We start from the raw sequence: 12,896 nt of genomic DNA, 5'->3' as shown, positions 1-12,896 counted from the left end.
GGCTGGGGCATCGTCCGTCCGCTCGGCCTCGAGCCCTGGCGAGACTTCGCCGCCACCGGGGCTTCCGGGACTCCGGGGGGCAGGGACGGGCCGGCGACGCGGGCCTCTCCGGCCGCCGGCACGTCTGATCTATTGGCCAAAACCTACGAGTGCCACCGCGAAACGGAGGCCAAGGGAGTCTGGCTGGACTCGCGTTTATCCGCGAGGCGACCTTGGACAAGCTGTCGCTCTTCCCTGCGCCTCCGCTTCCGCTTCTGAACCTCGTGGACCCTCATCCCCACTTAGTAGGATTTGGAGATGTGAAGTCGGCTGCGTGGAGCCCTTGGTGTCTGGCTCAGAGGCGGTGTCATGAACCCTGTCGAGCTTTTGGAATCTAACCGTGTGTGTTAACCGCCGGAAATAGCCGCGTTCCACCCGAGCTGAAGCCCGGGGATGGCGGAGACATAGCGTCTCTCCCTGAGCTGTTCACCACGTCCGCTTCGCAGGGGTGTGTGGACTCCTTGCTGGGAACTGAGCTGCTGGGGGATGGCGAAGCGGAAACCCCATTCCGGTGGGACAGGCCCGCCCCGCTGTGCTGCGAGCCTCGCTCACCGTGATGGATACTCTGAAGCCAGGGGAGGAAGCGCCACTTGATGGACTCCTGATATTTATAGTTATTTTGGGGTTACTTTTTTCCCCCATTTTTCGAGACAGGGTCTCATTTTTTTTGTTTTTGTTTTTGTTTTTTTTTTTTGAGACGGGGTCTCGCTCTGTCGCCCGGGCTGGAGTGCAGTGGCGCAATCTCGGCTCACCGCAAGCTCCGCCCCCCGGGTTCACGCCATTCTCCTGCCTCAGCTTCCCCAGTAGGTGGGACTACAGACGCCCGCCACCACGCCCGGCTGATTTTTTGTATTTTTTGGTAGAGACAGGGTTTCACCGTATTAGCCAGGATGGTCTCGATCTCCTGACCTCGTGATCCGCCCGCCTCAGCCTCCCAAAGTTCTGGGATTACAGGCGTGAGCCACCGCGCCTGGCCTTGTTTTTGTGTTTTAAAGAGACACAGTCTCGCTGTGTTGCCCAGGCTGGTCTCACCGTCCTCCTGCCTCAAGTATACCGTGTAACTCATCAAGATAAGTAGAATCAAGAACTAGCTTTGTCCTCTCAGGAACAAAGTACAGTCTCTTTGCTTTGTACAGAATGTGTTTTATGACTGTAGTTAGTGGAGTCAGCACCAGGAGGAGGTATCTTGGTTCTCACCCAGGACACTCCCCTGGTCAGGTGAGCTGGGACAACAGGAACGGAATTATACCACCACTAGGGAAGGGAAAAGCCCTCAGCCATGTTCAGAAAATCAGGCCGGGTGCGTGGCTCACATCTGTAGTCCCAACACTTTGGGAGGCCAAGGCAGGAGAATCACTTGAGGTCAGGAGTTCGAGGCCAGCCTGGCCAACATGGCGAAACCCTATCTCTGCTAAAAAATACAGAGATTAATGGAGTGTGGTGGCGGGCGCCTGTAATCCCAGCTAACTGGGAGGCCGAGGCAGGAGAATCACTTGAATTTGGGAGGCGGAGGTTGCAGTGAGCCGAGACTGCACCACTGCATTCCAGCCTGGGCGACAGAGTGAGACTCTCTCTCAAAAAAAAAAAAACAGACATGAGCACCTCACCTGGGGTTTCCTTCCTTGGGTGACCCCAGGCTTGTACCCCTCCCTGTTGGTTTGTGGCAGAGACTGCACTGACTTCAGGGCCACTTTCATGGCGGCCCCACTGGCGTTTCTCGGTGCCTGGAGGCAGCATTTCTCTGTCTAATATTACACAAGGTAGCATTCGTTGAGCGCCTACTGTGTGCAGAGTGGCAGGTGCCAGGACAGTGAAGCTGAGTAAGACGGCCACAGGAGCCTCAGTCCATGTGTGTTCAGGGAACAGCTGCAACACGGGTCGGGGGGACCTCAGTGACCCGGAAGGACCCACAGGTGTTTGCTGGAGGAGCAGACTGTGGAAGTAGCAAGCTCGTGGGTGGGAAGGACCCCGAGTTTCCTTTGGGATACATGAGGCATGAGGCCCTGTGAGCCCCTGCTTCCCACCAGGACTGGCCATTTCTCGGACGCCAAGACAGGCTTCTGGGCTCCCCGGCCTTGGCGTTCGCTTACGAGTGTGGGCAAGGGCATGTGTGTGTAATATGTGCATGCATGAGTGTGGATGTGTGTGTGCACATCTGTGTGTGGGGGCTGTGTTTGCGGGGACCAGGCCCTGACACCCTCTGCCCTTAGGGTTGACTGTCTTCACAAAGCCGGGGGGCAGGGGGGAGCCTCCTGTTTCTTAGTGAGAAGCTGAGGCCTGGGAGGCCACATGGTTTAGCCAAGGTCATAGATCTCAAGAATGTTCAAGTCAGGGTCTGGAGAGTGACCGTAACCCCATGGGTCAGTGGCATGATGCCAGGAGGGACAGAGCCGGGCCCCACAGGAAGGCTGTGCTGTAGGTGTTGGGCGGCGGCGACAGGTTAGCCCCTGGAGGTGTTGACGGTTCAGGAGAGAGCTGGAAAGATGGAGAGACAGGGCTGAAAACTCAGTGTCTGTAAAATAGGGAAAAAAGACTAGGCACAGTGACTCATGCCTGTAATCCCAGCAGCTTGGGAGACTGAGGCAAGAGGATCGCTTGAAGCCAGGAGTTTGAGACCAGCCTGGGCAATACAGCAAGACCCGTCTCTGCAAAAGAAAATAAAAATAAATTAGCCGGGCATGGTGGTACGCGCCTGTGGTTGCAGCTGCTCAGGTGACTGAGGCGAGAGCATCACCTGAGCCCAGGAGTTCATGGTTGCGGTGAGCCGTGGTCGCCACTGCACTCCAGCCTGGGTGACAGAGCAAGACCCTGTTTCTAAAAATAAAGGAAAAAACACCACGTGTGGTCTGGGGAAAACAATGCCACATGTGGTCTGGAGAAAACGGTGCCACGTGTGGTCTGGATCCTGTGAACTGAGGATGTGTTTCATGTTGCAGGATAGACGTGCTTGGGGAAGTCTTTGCTAGTCTCACTAATGACACGTCTGTGTCTCTCTGCAGACCGTGAGCTGCTCGTCCCAGCCTGTAGCTGTCCTGGGGACACAGAGCCCTCTGTGGTGCCCGGGGCTTGGATTGGAGCCAGGACCTCACTGCCTCCTCTGCCCCTGCCCCTGCCCCTCCCAGCACCTGGCCCACACCCTGCAGCCCACCCCATGGTCTGGTCCTCGGTGGCGATGGCGTCCAGGTGGGGTCCCCTCATCGCCCTGGCTCCACGCTGCCTCTGGCTCTTGGGGGCGATACTTCTGATGGATGCGTCAGCACGGCCTGCCAACCACTCGTCCACTCGAGAGAGAACGGCCAACAGGGAGGAGAACGAGATCCTGCCCCCGGACCACCTGAACGGGGTGAAGCTGGAGATGGACGGGCACCTCAATCGGGGCTTCCACCAGGAGGTCTTCCTAGGCAAGGACCTGGGGGGCTTTGATGAGGACGTGGAGCCGCGGCGGAGCCGGAGGAAGCTGATGGTCATCTTCTCCAAGTAGGTGCCGCGTGTGCCCAGGCTGGGGGCCGCTGCATGCTCTCGCCCGTGTGTTCCTGTCCTGGCTTTGCGCAGCAGGGGGCGCCACATCCTGCGTCAGGACCTGCCGGGCTGGGAAGGCGTGCCGGTGATCAGCACCACTTCCAGCCTGCTGTGTTTGCACTGAGGCCTGTGCTGGCAACCCAGAGCAGCTTCTTGAAGGCCCTGGGTCCGGTGAGGGCTCAGAGGGCCAGAGTGGGCTGCGTGGCTGTCCCTAGGACAGCCTGGAGGAGGAGCCCACCCGGCACTGTGGTGGTCAGTGTCCTCCATGCTGAGGGGCAGATGCCGGCCACGGGCAGCCTCTGCAGGCTGCAGCACCAGTTGGACGAGACCTGGCTGAGGAGTGAGGGGCAGCCACAGGCAGCTGGAGAGCTGGTACAGGGTGCTCTGGGCTCCTCCTGACACGCCCTCTACCCTGTGTGTCTGGAGTCCCTGTCACACTGGGCAGTGTGTCATATGCGGGCTGGGGGTGTGTGGGGTTGGCTTGTTTTGCTGGCCTGTTCGAGAGCAGAGCTGTGCTGTCAGTGGCCCATCCTTGGCCATCACTGCCCCGCCCTGCTGAGTCCCCGAGGCGCTCTTGCTGCCTCTGTGCCTAGTGCCGAGCTTTCTCCCCTGACCCCATCCTCGAGTCTCGGGAGCCTTGTGTAAGGGATCTAAGATGAGTCAACCTGACCACTCACCCACAAGGAGCCAGGTCCTGCACGGGAGCCTTACTCCTTGTGGCACAGCCGGAGTGCCCTGCGGTGTGGCCCTGGAGCCCATGTGTTCTCAGCACTGGCCTCACTCCTGGAGGCACAGCAGGGTCAGGACGTGCCTGTGAGTCCTCCAGGCCAGCCGGGGTGCTGGGCAGGGAGCCAGGGTGCAGGTGAGAGAACACCCTGGGCCTCCTGGGACCTGTGGGACCCGGGCATACAGAGGCAGTCCCTGCCACAGGGCCTGGCCACAGGCTCACCTTCCTGCAGGGCCTGGTGCTCCAGGGCCAGTGCAGAGGGGCAGGTGGCAGAGCTGGTGAGCAAGGAGGTTGGACAGGGCTGGGGCCCAGGGGTGCAGGTGCAGGTAGGGAAGGTGTGAGGACTGGCCTGGCTGTGCCAGGGCCCTGGGCTGAGGGCCAGGCAGGAGGGCCCTGAGGATCCGGGTTTTTGGGTGGAGCACAGGTGAGCTGGTGGGACAGAGGCACGGTGTGCCAGCTGGAGGACCTGGGCGCCAGGTGTGGCGTCCCTTTGCACCTCTCCCCAGATGGCGTGGTTCAGGGATCCTTTCGCAGCCTGAGTTCACTTGGTGGTGACCTGACCAACCATGAAGAGGTTGCTGGTGCTCCCTGGGGCCTGTCAGGTTCACTACCCCTGAGCTCATGAAGGCCTGGCTCACGGCGTCACAGGGGGAGGGTCCCCGTCCCTGCTCGGCCAGTGCTGGGGGTGGGCTGCATGCCTGGGCGAGGGGAGTTGAGGCGTCTGCTCGGCGCATCTCTGGCTGGACCGGGGTTTCTTTTTTGTGCCTGTAACGAAACCCCGAGCCGTCTCGTTTGAGGAGGAGGCGGGGTCTCGTTTGAGGAGGAGGTGGGCGTGGAGAGTGGGACGGGACGTAGCAGGTGGTCTCCGGGTCTCCCTGACACCAGCGCCGAGCGGCAACAGCGGCCACCATGGGTGTTCAGACTTCCCTCCCCAGCATGCGGGTCCCTTCTTGCCCTCCTTCTGCGCAGGGCCCTGTCCCTCCGGGACCTACGTTCACTCAGCTGTCCTGTCTCCTCTGCCTCCTCTGGGCTGGGAGGGCATCTCAGACTCCTGTGTTTTTGTGGACGTAACAGTTAGGAGGAGGACTGAGCAGGAGGTTTTAGAATGTCCCTCAGTGGGATGTGTTTCCTCCTGACTGTACGGCGTTGAGGGTTTTTGGAAATAACTCCCAGAGGGGAGGTGCCCTGTCCTAGGGGCTTTTGAGCTTCACTTTCTTTCCCGCTTCCCAGCACTATGAGATGCTCCAGGCTTTCCTTCCCGCTTCCTGGCACTGTGAGGTGCTCTAGGCTTGCCTCGCCTCTATGCCGCCTGCCCCAGTGCAATAGCTGCCGCCTTTCCAGGGAGCCCTGGTTCCTGTGGCTGGAGCTGGAAGCCAGGGTCTGGGCACTGGGCATCTTGCCCTTGTCCTCTCAGGAGTCAGAGCTCGATAACATGCGTGTGCACCAGCCCAGTCACATCTGTGTGCTGCCAACCCTGTTCATGTGTGTGTGCTGTGTACACGCGGGTACTGGCCTGTGTACCTGCATGTGTGTATGCCAGTCCAGGTACATGCACCGCCCTGCAGCCATGTCTTCAGGCATCTGAGTTTGGATGAGCGGCTCCTCGCCGACATCTTGACTGGAATCCTGCGCCACGTGGTTCTTTCCACCTTTTTGTTCTGCTCGTGTGGCCCATGTCTGTGGCGCGTGTGGAGCATGTAGAGCGTGTGGCCCGTGTCTGTGGTGTGTGTGGAGCGTGTGGCATGTGTGACCCGTGTCTGTGGTGCATGTGCTCTGTGTGGAGCATGTGGCCTGTGTCTGTGGCACGTGTGGAGCGTGTGGCCCATATCTGTGGTGTGTGTGGAGTGTGGCCGGAGCAGTCGGGGATGCTGCTGTCCATGTGAGGCTCCCCAGGTGCCCCACCTGCCACACGGCCATCCAGGCGGCACCCTCCCCGGCCGGTGTGCTGTGGGGACTGTGGAGCCGAGGGTGCCTCCCCAGCCCATCCATCTCTGGGCTGCCGCGGCTGCTGAGGGAGGGGCGCATGTGAGCGGTGGCCTGGCCGCCTCCTGTGGGGATCTCTGCCCGGTGCCTCTGAGCTGTGCCTGCGGTGTGTGCACCATGGAAGCTGGCCTGGCCCAGGTCCCAGAGGCCACACCCACCTGACGAGGGCCTGCTTGCCACCTCGTAACGTGGCCGTGGCTGCCCCTGAGTGGAGCATAGAGGCAAGGGGCCAGGGCACCCTACTCTCAGGGACACTTCCAGCAAATGCACCAGCCAGGGTCTCGAGACCTTGCACCTCTGGAAGCCCTGCCTCCCAGCGCTGTTGACCTGGGGGTTAGGTTTCCAGCAGGTGAGCTGAGGACACGTGCAGCCTCAGCAGGGGCAGGTGCTTGTGGCTTCCACGAGGACATGATGGTAAAGCCGAGCTCTGTGAAGCTGGGATGGAAGTGACTTGTCCTGGGGCCTGTGGCCTCCTGCACTGGCCTGTGCTGGCCCTGTGTCCTCAATCTGTGTCCCTGTCCCCCAAGTCTTTGGACACAATGTTAAGTCCCCACACGCTCTTTTTCCTCAGTCTTATCACTTGGTGTTTATATGAAGGGTTTTGTTTTGTCTTGTTTGGAGTCAGGGTCTTGCTGTGCCACCCAGGCTGGAGTGCAGTGGTGTTATCACAGTTCGCTGCAACCTCCATGCCCCAGGTTCAGGCAGTCCTCCCGCCCCAGCCTCTTGAGTAGCTGAGACCACAGGTGCACGCCATCGCACCTGTCAGATTTTCGACATTGTTTTTTGTAGAGGTGGGGTCTCCCTATGTTGCCCAGGCTGGTCTTGAACTCCTAGGCTCAAGTGATCCACCCGTCTCAGCCTCCCAGCGGGCTGGGATTATAGGTGTGGCCACTGTGTCCAGCCTGTATGAAGGTTTTTCTGTAGCCACATGTGAAGCATCTAAAATAAAACCTGGGCCGGGCCTGGTGGCCACACCTGGAATCCTAGTACGTGGGGAGGCTGAGGTGGGCGGATCATTTGAGGTCAGGAGTTTGAGACCAGCCTGGCCAGCATGATGAAACTCTATTTCTACTAAAAATACAAAAATTAGCCAGGCGTGGTGGCGGGCCCCTGTAATCCCAGCTACTCAGGAGGCTGAGGCAGGAGAATCACTTGAACCTGGGAGGTGGAGCTTGCAGTGAGCCGAGATTGCGCCACTGCACTCCAGCCTGGGTGACAGAGTGCGACTCCGTCTCAAAAAATTAAACGTGAAGAGTGTGACTTTCGGAAGCTGTGGTTGGAGAGCGGGGCCTGGTGGTGATTCTGTGTGACGGAGGGGGAGGGTCCATGCATCCCGCTGGGGAGGGGACCGTGGCATCCACCTTCCCCAGTGTCTCTGTCTCTGGCGTGGCCCCCCCCCGGCCCCCACGTCCCAGATGTTTCTTGCGTCGCCCGGTGGAGCCTGTCAGCGTTGGTGGCAGCTTCACACTGCCATGGAGTACTGGGCCGGCGGCGTCCATCTGTCTGTTCAGGGCCCTGGGGGCCCAGTCTGATGGCCGCCTGCCCATCTGCTGTCCTGCAGGGTGGACGTGAACACCGACCGGAAGATCAGTGCCAAGGAGATGCAGCGCTGGATCATGGAGAAGACGGCCGAGCACTTCCAGGAGGCCATGGAGGAGAGCAAGACACACTTCCGTGCCGTGGACCCCGATGGGGACGGTACTGCGGCCGGGCCGGCGTGGGTGGGGCGGTGGGTGGGGCGGGCAGGGCCATGGGCTTTGCCTGGTGCCTGGAGGGCAGACAGGCCAGTTCTGAGGGATGGGCGGCGGGGAAGCATCAGCCGGAGACCCCGAGGTGTGGTGGGGCGTGAAAGCTGGGTTCGTGATGCCAGAATCTTGGTGAGAAAGGCGTGCGTGCCAAACACTGGGCGTGGCCCATGGAAGTCGCCTCTTAGGACTTTGGGGCCGTCACCTGGTGGTGTCTCTGCCTCTCGGTGGCCCCGAGGCACAGACTTTCCCAGCTGGCCTCACAGGTGAGGAGGCGGGTGCGGGGTGCTGGCCGGGGCCCTGGGGCTGCAGACACTGGCATCCTGCCGCCTCCAGCCCGGGCAGCAGAGCAATACCCCATCTCAATGGAAAAAGAAGTGCGGCTCAGTGTCAGACATCCTGACAGGCGTGACCTGCTCTTCCAGGCCACGTGTCATGGGATGAGTATAAGGTGAAGTTTTTGGCAAGTAAAGGCCACAGCGAGAAGGAGGTTGCCGACGCCATCAGGCTCAACGAGGAGCTCAAAGTGGACGAGGAAAGTGAGTGCTCAGCCGGGCTCCTGCCGCAGGCCTCAGGCCTCCCGTGCGTGCGTGTGCGTGTCATGTGTACGAGTGCGCCGTGCATGTGTGGGTGTGCTTGTGAGTACATCCGGGTGGCCGTTTGTGTGTGCTCATGAGTACATGCAGGTGAGTCGCCCTCACGCCCATTGTATGTGCTCGTGCACACGTGTTCATCCTAACCGTATGGCCCGACCTGGGTGGTGGTGGCCGTCAGAAGGGAAGTGGATGAGGCCATTGCCGACCCAGGCGCCACCCAGGGGTTTGGTGGGGAGCATGTGAGCTGTGCCCGGGCGGCTCTCAACTCTGCTGGTCACGGCACCTTCACGGCCGTTGTTCAGTTAGGTCCTGCAGAGAATCTGAGGCTGTGCGTCTGGGGTAGGGCCTGCCCCATACTCCGAAGGCCACCTGAGGCATAGTTTCCCAGGGAGAGGGCATGGCCTGTGCCTGAGGGCTCGGCCCTGTGGTTTGGGTCTGCTGGAGACGTCTCTGTGGCCGTCAGGTGGTCACCAGAGTGGTCAGGTCCCAGGGGGAGGCTCTTCCTTGGGTCTGGGGTGTGGCTGTTGGCCAGCAGGGCAACCTCAGCCCTGGGCGGGTCTGAGCTGGTGCCTCTGTGTGAAGAGGGTGGGGCCAGGTAGGGCCCGGCACCCGGGCTAAGGCCAGGCGAGGGGAGAGCCAGGCCACCCTGCACAGGGGCAGGTCTGGGAGCGCTGGCCGGGCAGAAGCCCCTGCTGGCTCAGTCGTGCAGCACGGCTGAGCGGTTCTGCGGCTGCCACCCTGGGGCTCTGCCTGCCCTTCCCGGTTGTGCCCGTTGTCTGGTTTGGGCTTTGTGGAGAATGTGCGGCGACGCCTGTTCCATCGCGTCTCGGCTTCCTGGGGCGGCATCTCTGCTGCCTGCGGGGCTGGTCACGTGATACGGGGCCCGCTCCTGGCAGGCTGGGCGTATCTTACACCTTTATTTTTTGTGCCTGCTTAATCTATCAGTAGCACACATTTCCTCACCAGAGTCTGAAGGCAAACCACTTGTTAATTTATTTCTTTTTTCATGAGACGGTCTCACTCTGATGCCCACCCTGCAGTGCAGTGGTGCAGTCTCGGCTCCCTGTAGCCGTACCTTCCCGGGCTCAAGGCGATCCTCCCACCTCAGCCTCCCAGGGGGCTGGGACCTCCCTCAGTCACCATCACCATGCTGGGCTGATTTTTGTATTTTTTGTATGGACGGATTTTGCTCTGTTGGCCAGGTTGGCCTGAAACTCCTGGACTCAAGTGATCCGTCCACCGCAGCCTCCCAGAGTGATCGGCGTGAGCCACTGCGCCTGGTCTTAACCTCTCATTTTTTAATTTTTAATTTTTTATTGTTTGAGAGTGAGGGTCTCACTGTTGCCCAGGCTGGAGTGCAGTGGTGCAATCTCGGCTTTCTGCAGCCTCCACATCCTGGGCTCAATCTGTCCTCCTTGGAGAATAAAAAAAGTAAAGGTGTAAGATACGTTCCTGCCAGGAACGGCCCATATCATGTGACCAGCCCCCATGGCGGGGCGGCCTCCTGAGTAACTGGGACCACCAGTGCATGCCACCGTGCCCCACTGATTCAAAAATATATATTTTGTAGACACAAGGTCTCCTCATGTTGCCTTAGGCAGGTGTCAAACTCGGGGTTTGAGAGGGTTCAAGTGACCCACCCACCTCGGCCTCCCCCCGTCCTGGGGTTGCAGACGCGAGTGACCCGCCCGCCTCGGCCTCCCCCAATCCTGGGGTTGCAGGCATGAGCTCGTGTGCCTGGCCTTGACCTTCTAGAATGATGTGGAGACTTTTGAGCCTGTTGGCTCTGCCTGCCCTTCTCCCAGTTCATGTACTCTCATCTGGAGTTTGGTCGTGTCCTTTCTAAATTTTACCAATTGGATGTTAAAAAAACTAAAAAAGGCCGGGTGCGGTGGCTCACGCCTATAATCCCAGCACTTTGGGAGGTCAAGGCGGGCAGATCACGAGGTCAAGAGATCGAGACCATCCTGGCTAACACGGTGAAAACCCGTCTCTACTAAAAAATACAAAAAATTAGCCGGGTGTGGTGGCGGCACCTGTAGTCCCAGCTACTCGGGAGGCTGAGGCAGGAGAATGGTGTGAACCCGGGAGGTGGAGCTTGCAGTGAGCTGAGATCGCGCCGCTGCACTCCAGCCTGGGCGACAGAGCCAGACTCTGTCTCAAAAAAAAAAAAAAAAAAAAAAAAAAAAAAGCCAGGCATGGTGGTGTGTACCTGTAGTCCCAGCTACTCGGGAGGCTGAGGCAGGAGAATGGTGTGAACCCGGGAGGTGGAGCTTGCAGTGAGCTGAGATCGCGCCGCTGCACTCCAGCCTGGGCGACAGAGCCAGACTCTGTCTCAAAAAAAAAAAAAACTAAACTAAAAATAAAGAGGATCTCCCTGCGTTGCCCAGGGTGGTCTTGAACTCCTGCCTCGGCCTCTCAGCGTGCTGGGATTATAGGCACAAATCCCAGTACCCAGCCAAATTGGATGTTGTTATTTCCTTTCTGAAAGAGTGGTTTACATTTTCCTCACCGCACACGATTTGTGCCTCCACTCCGGGTCCCGCGTTCCCTGCCGTCCTGCCGGCGCCTTTAACCTTCCTCCCGTTGGTGAGCTTTGGCGCAGCAAGTCCAGCCTGTTGGCGATGTGCTGGGGTGGGAGGCCCTTGTGTTTGCCTGCGCCCCAACTCCAATTGTGTCTGTCTGTCCTTGGTGCCATTTTCTGCCCAGGACATGTCCCACCTGGACCTAGAGCTCTATGACATCCCTGTGAAGCCTTCGCCTGCCTTTGGGGCTCAGCAGAGGTGTATTTAGAATTCACTCTGTGTTCTGGAGGTCCCCGTGCGTGCTGAGGTGCCGTTCCCTGCCCAACCGTGTCTGATCCGTCTTGGCCCCCCCGACCTCAGGGTGCCTAGGACCCCCCCACCACCCCTTCGGGTATTTGGTTTCTGGCTCGGGAAGAGCAGCTGCCGGGTCCTGGAGGGAGGGCCTGGGAAGCACTGGCAGGCGTTGCTCCTGCGACCTCTGACCCCTCCCTGCATGGCTCCTGTGAGGGCCATGGCATGAGTCCTGGGGCTGCTGTCCTCGCGCTGCAGACCTGATTCTGGGGACTGCGGTGAAGGCATGGCAGGCGGGCATCACCCCTGTCCCCCGCCTCCATTGCTACATCTCTCTGGGTCTGAGGTTGGGGCTGGGCGGCGGCTGTGAGAATCCTGTGCTGGAGAAGGCAGCTCTCAGCCGGCCTGTCTGGGGCATCTGTGCCTGTCCTGAGTGAGTCTCAGTTCGGCCCCATCCATCCCTCCCAGGAGCTGCGGTGGAGCAGACAGGGAGGGGTGCCCCAGGACCCGCAGCCCCGTCCCTCCTGTCTTCCTTTAAGTGAACTGGTCGTGTAGGAGGAGGTTGTTCAGAAAGGGATAAGAGGAGACGGCAGCTGGGCCTCATCCTTCTGTAGTGACTGTGACCCAGAGGCTGCTGGGTTTGTGGCAGGGGCTGCGGCCAGGGCAGAGTCGGGCCTCACGTGCAGGGGCTGAGCCTCAACACTGGACTTGGCCACTGACCACAGCGAGCCCCAAGATGGGGCAGGAGGTTGTGTTTCTGCCCTGGAGACCGAGACAGGCCCAGGCTGAGGGTGGCATGGGGCCCTTGGGATGCGTAGGGACCTCGGGGTGAGGGGGTCGTCAGGGCTGGGAGGGCACAGTAGGAGCGCGGGGGCCACACACCCAGAGGCAGCACCGTGTCCCAGCTGGGAGGCTCTGCTCAGCCCCCATCTCAGTCATTTCTAGAAACTGTGTTTTCTTCCCTGTGACGTCACGCATGAAGGAAACGGAAAGGGCAGTGAGTCCTTCGCCCTGCAGTGCCAGGGCGGCGCCTGCCTGCGGGTGATTTGCTCCTCTGGAGGGGCAGATGCGGGTGTGTGTGGGGGGGGCCCAGGCCCATCCTGAGGGGTCGCGGGCATGAGGGGGTCTGAGCTATGTCCTGGGGGGTCTGGGCCATGGGGGGGTTCTGGATCATGTCTTGGGGTGTCTGGGCTGTGTGGGGGGTCCAGGCCATGTCTTGGGGGTCCAGGCTGTGTGGGGGTCCAGATTCTGACTTGGGGGTCTGGGCTGTGTCCGTGAGGAGTCAGGGCCATCCATGTATTGGGGGGTCTGGGGTGGGGAGTCCAGGCTGTCTTGGGGTGTCTGGGCTGTCTGGGGGCTCCAGATTCTGTCTTGGGAGTCTGGGCTGTGCCCGTGGGGAGTCATAGCCATCCATGTATTGGGGGGTCCAGGGTAGGGGGTCCAGGCTGTCTTGGGGTGTCTGGGTTGTGTG

General features: G+C 60.2%; 1 protein-coding gene across 1 annotated transcript; it reads left to right on the top strand.

Annotated features, from left to right (window-relative positions):
- Positions 1-3,038: 3,038 nt before the first annotated feature.
- Positions 3,039-11,769, top strand: SDF4 (stromal cell derived factor 4). Its single transcript, XM_011956380.1, has 4 exons — positions 3,039-3,516; positions 7,830-7,966; positions 8,439-8,552; positions 11,319-11,769. Exons 1-4 carry the CDS (start codon positions 3,191-3,193, stop codon positions 11,348-11,350), a joined length of 609 nt encoding a protein of 202 aa, XP_011811770.1. The 5' UTR covers positions 3,039-3,190; the 3' UTR covers positions 11,351-11,769.
- The last annotated feature ends 1,127 nt before the right edge of the window (positions 11,770-12,896 follow it).

Source organism: Colobus angolensis, unplaced genomic scaffold, assembly GCF_000951035.1.
Source record: "Colobus angolensis palliatus isolate OR3802 unplaced genomic scaffold, Cang.pa_1.0 Scaffold416, whole genome shotgun sequence".
NCBI lineage: Eukaryota > Metazoa > Chordata > Mammalia > Primates > Cercopithecidae > Colobus > Colobus angolensis.
The sequence above is the reverse complement of the archived record's forward strand: the minus strand, read 5'-3'. Positions and strand labels throughout refer to the sequence as shown.

Excerpts from the sequence above, each read along its gene's own strand:
- SDF4 (XM_011956380.1), top strand. The coding sequence starts at position 3,191 with ATGGTCTGGTCCTCGGTGGCGATGGCGTCCAGGTGGGGTCCCCTCATC. Across the intron at positions 7,967-8,438 it reads CGTGGACCCCGATGGGGACG|GCCACGTGTCATGGGATGAG; the intron begins GTACTGCGGCCG and ends CTGCTCTTCCAG. Across the intron at positions 8,553-11,318 it reads GCTCAAAGTGGACGAGGAAA|GACATGTCCCACCTGGACCT; the intron begins GTGAGTGCTCAG and ends TTTTCTGCCCAG.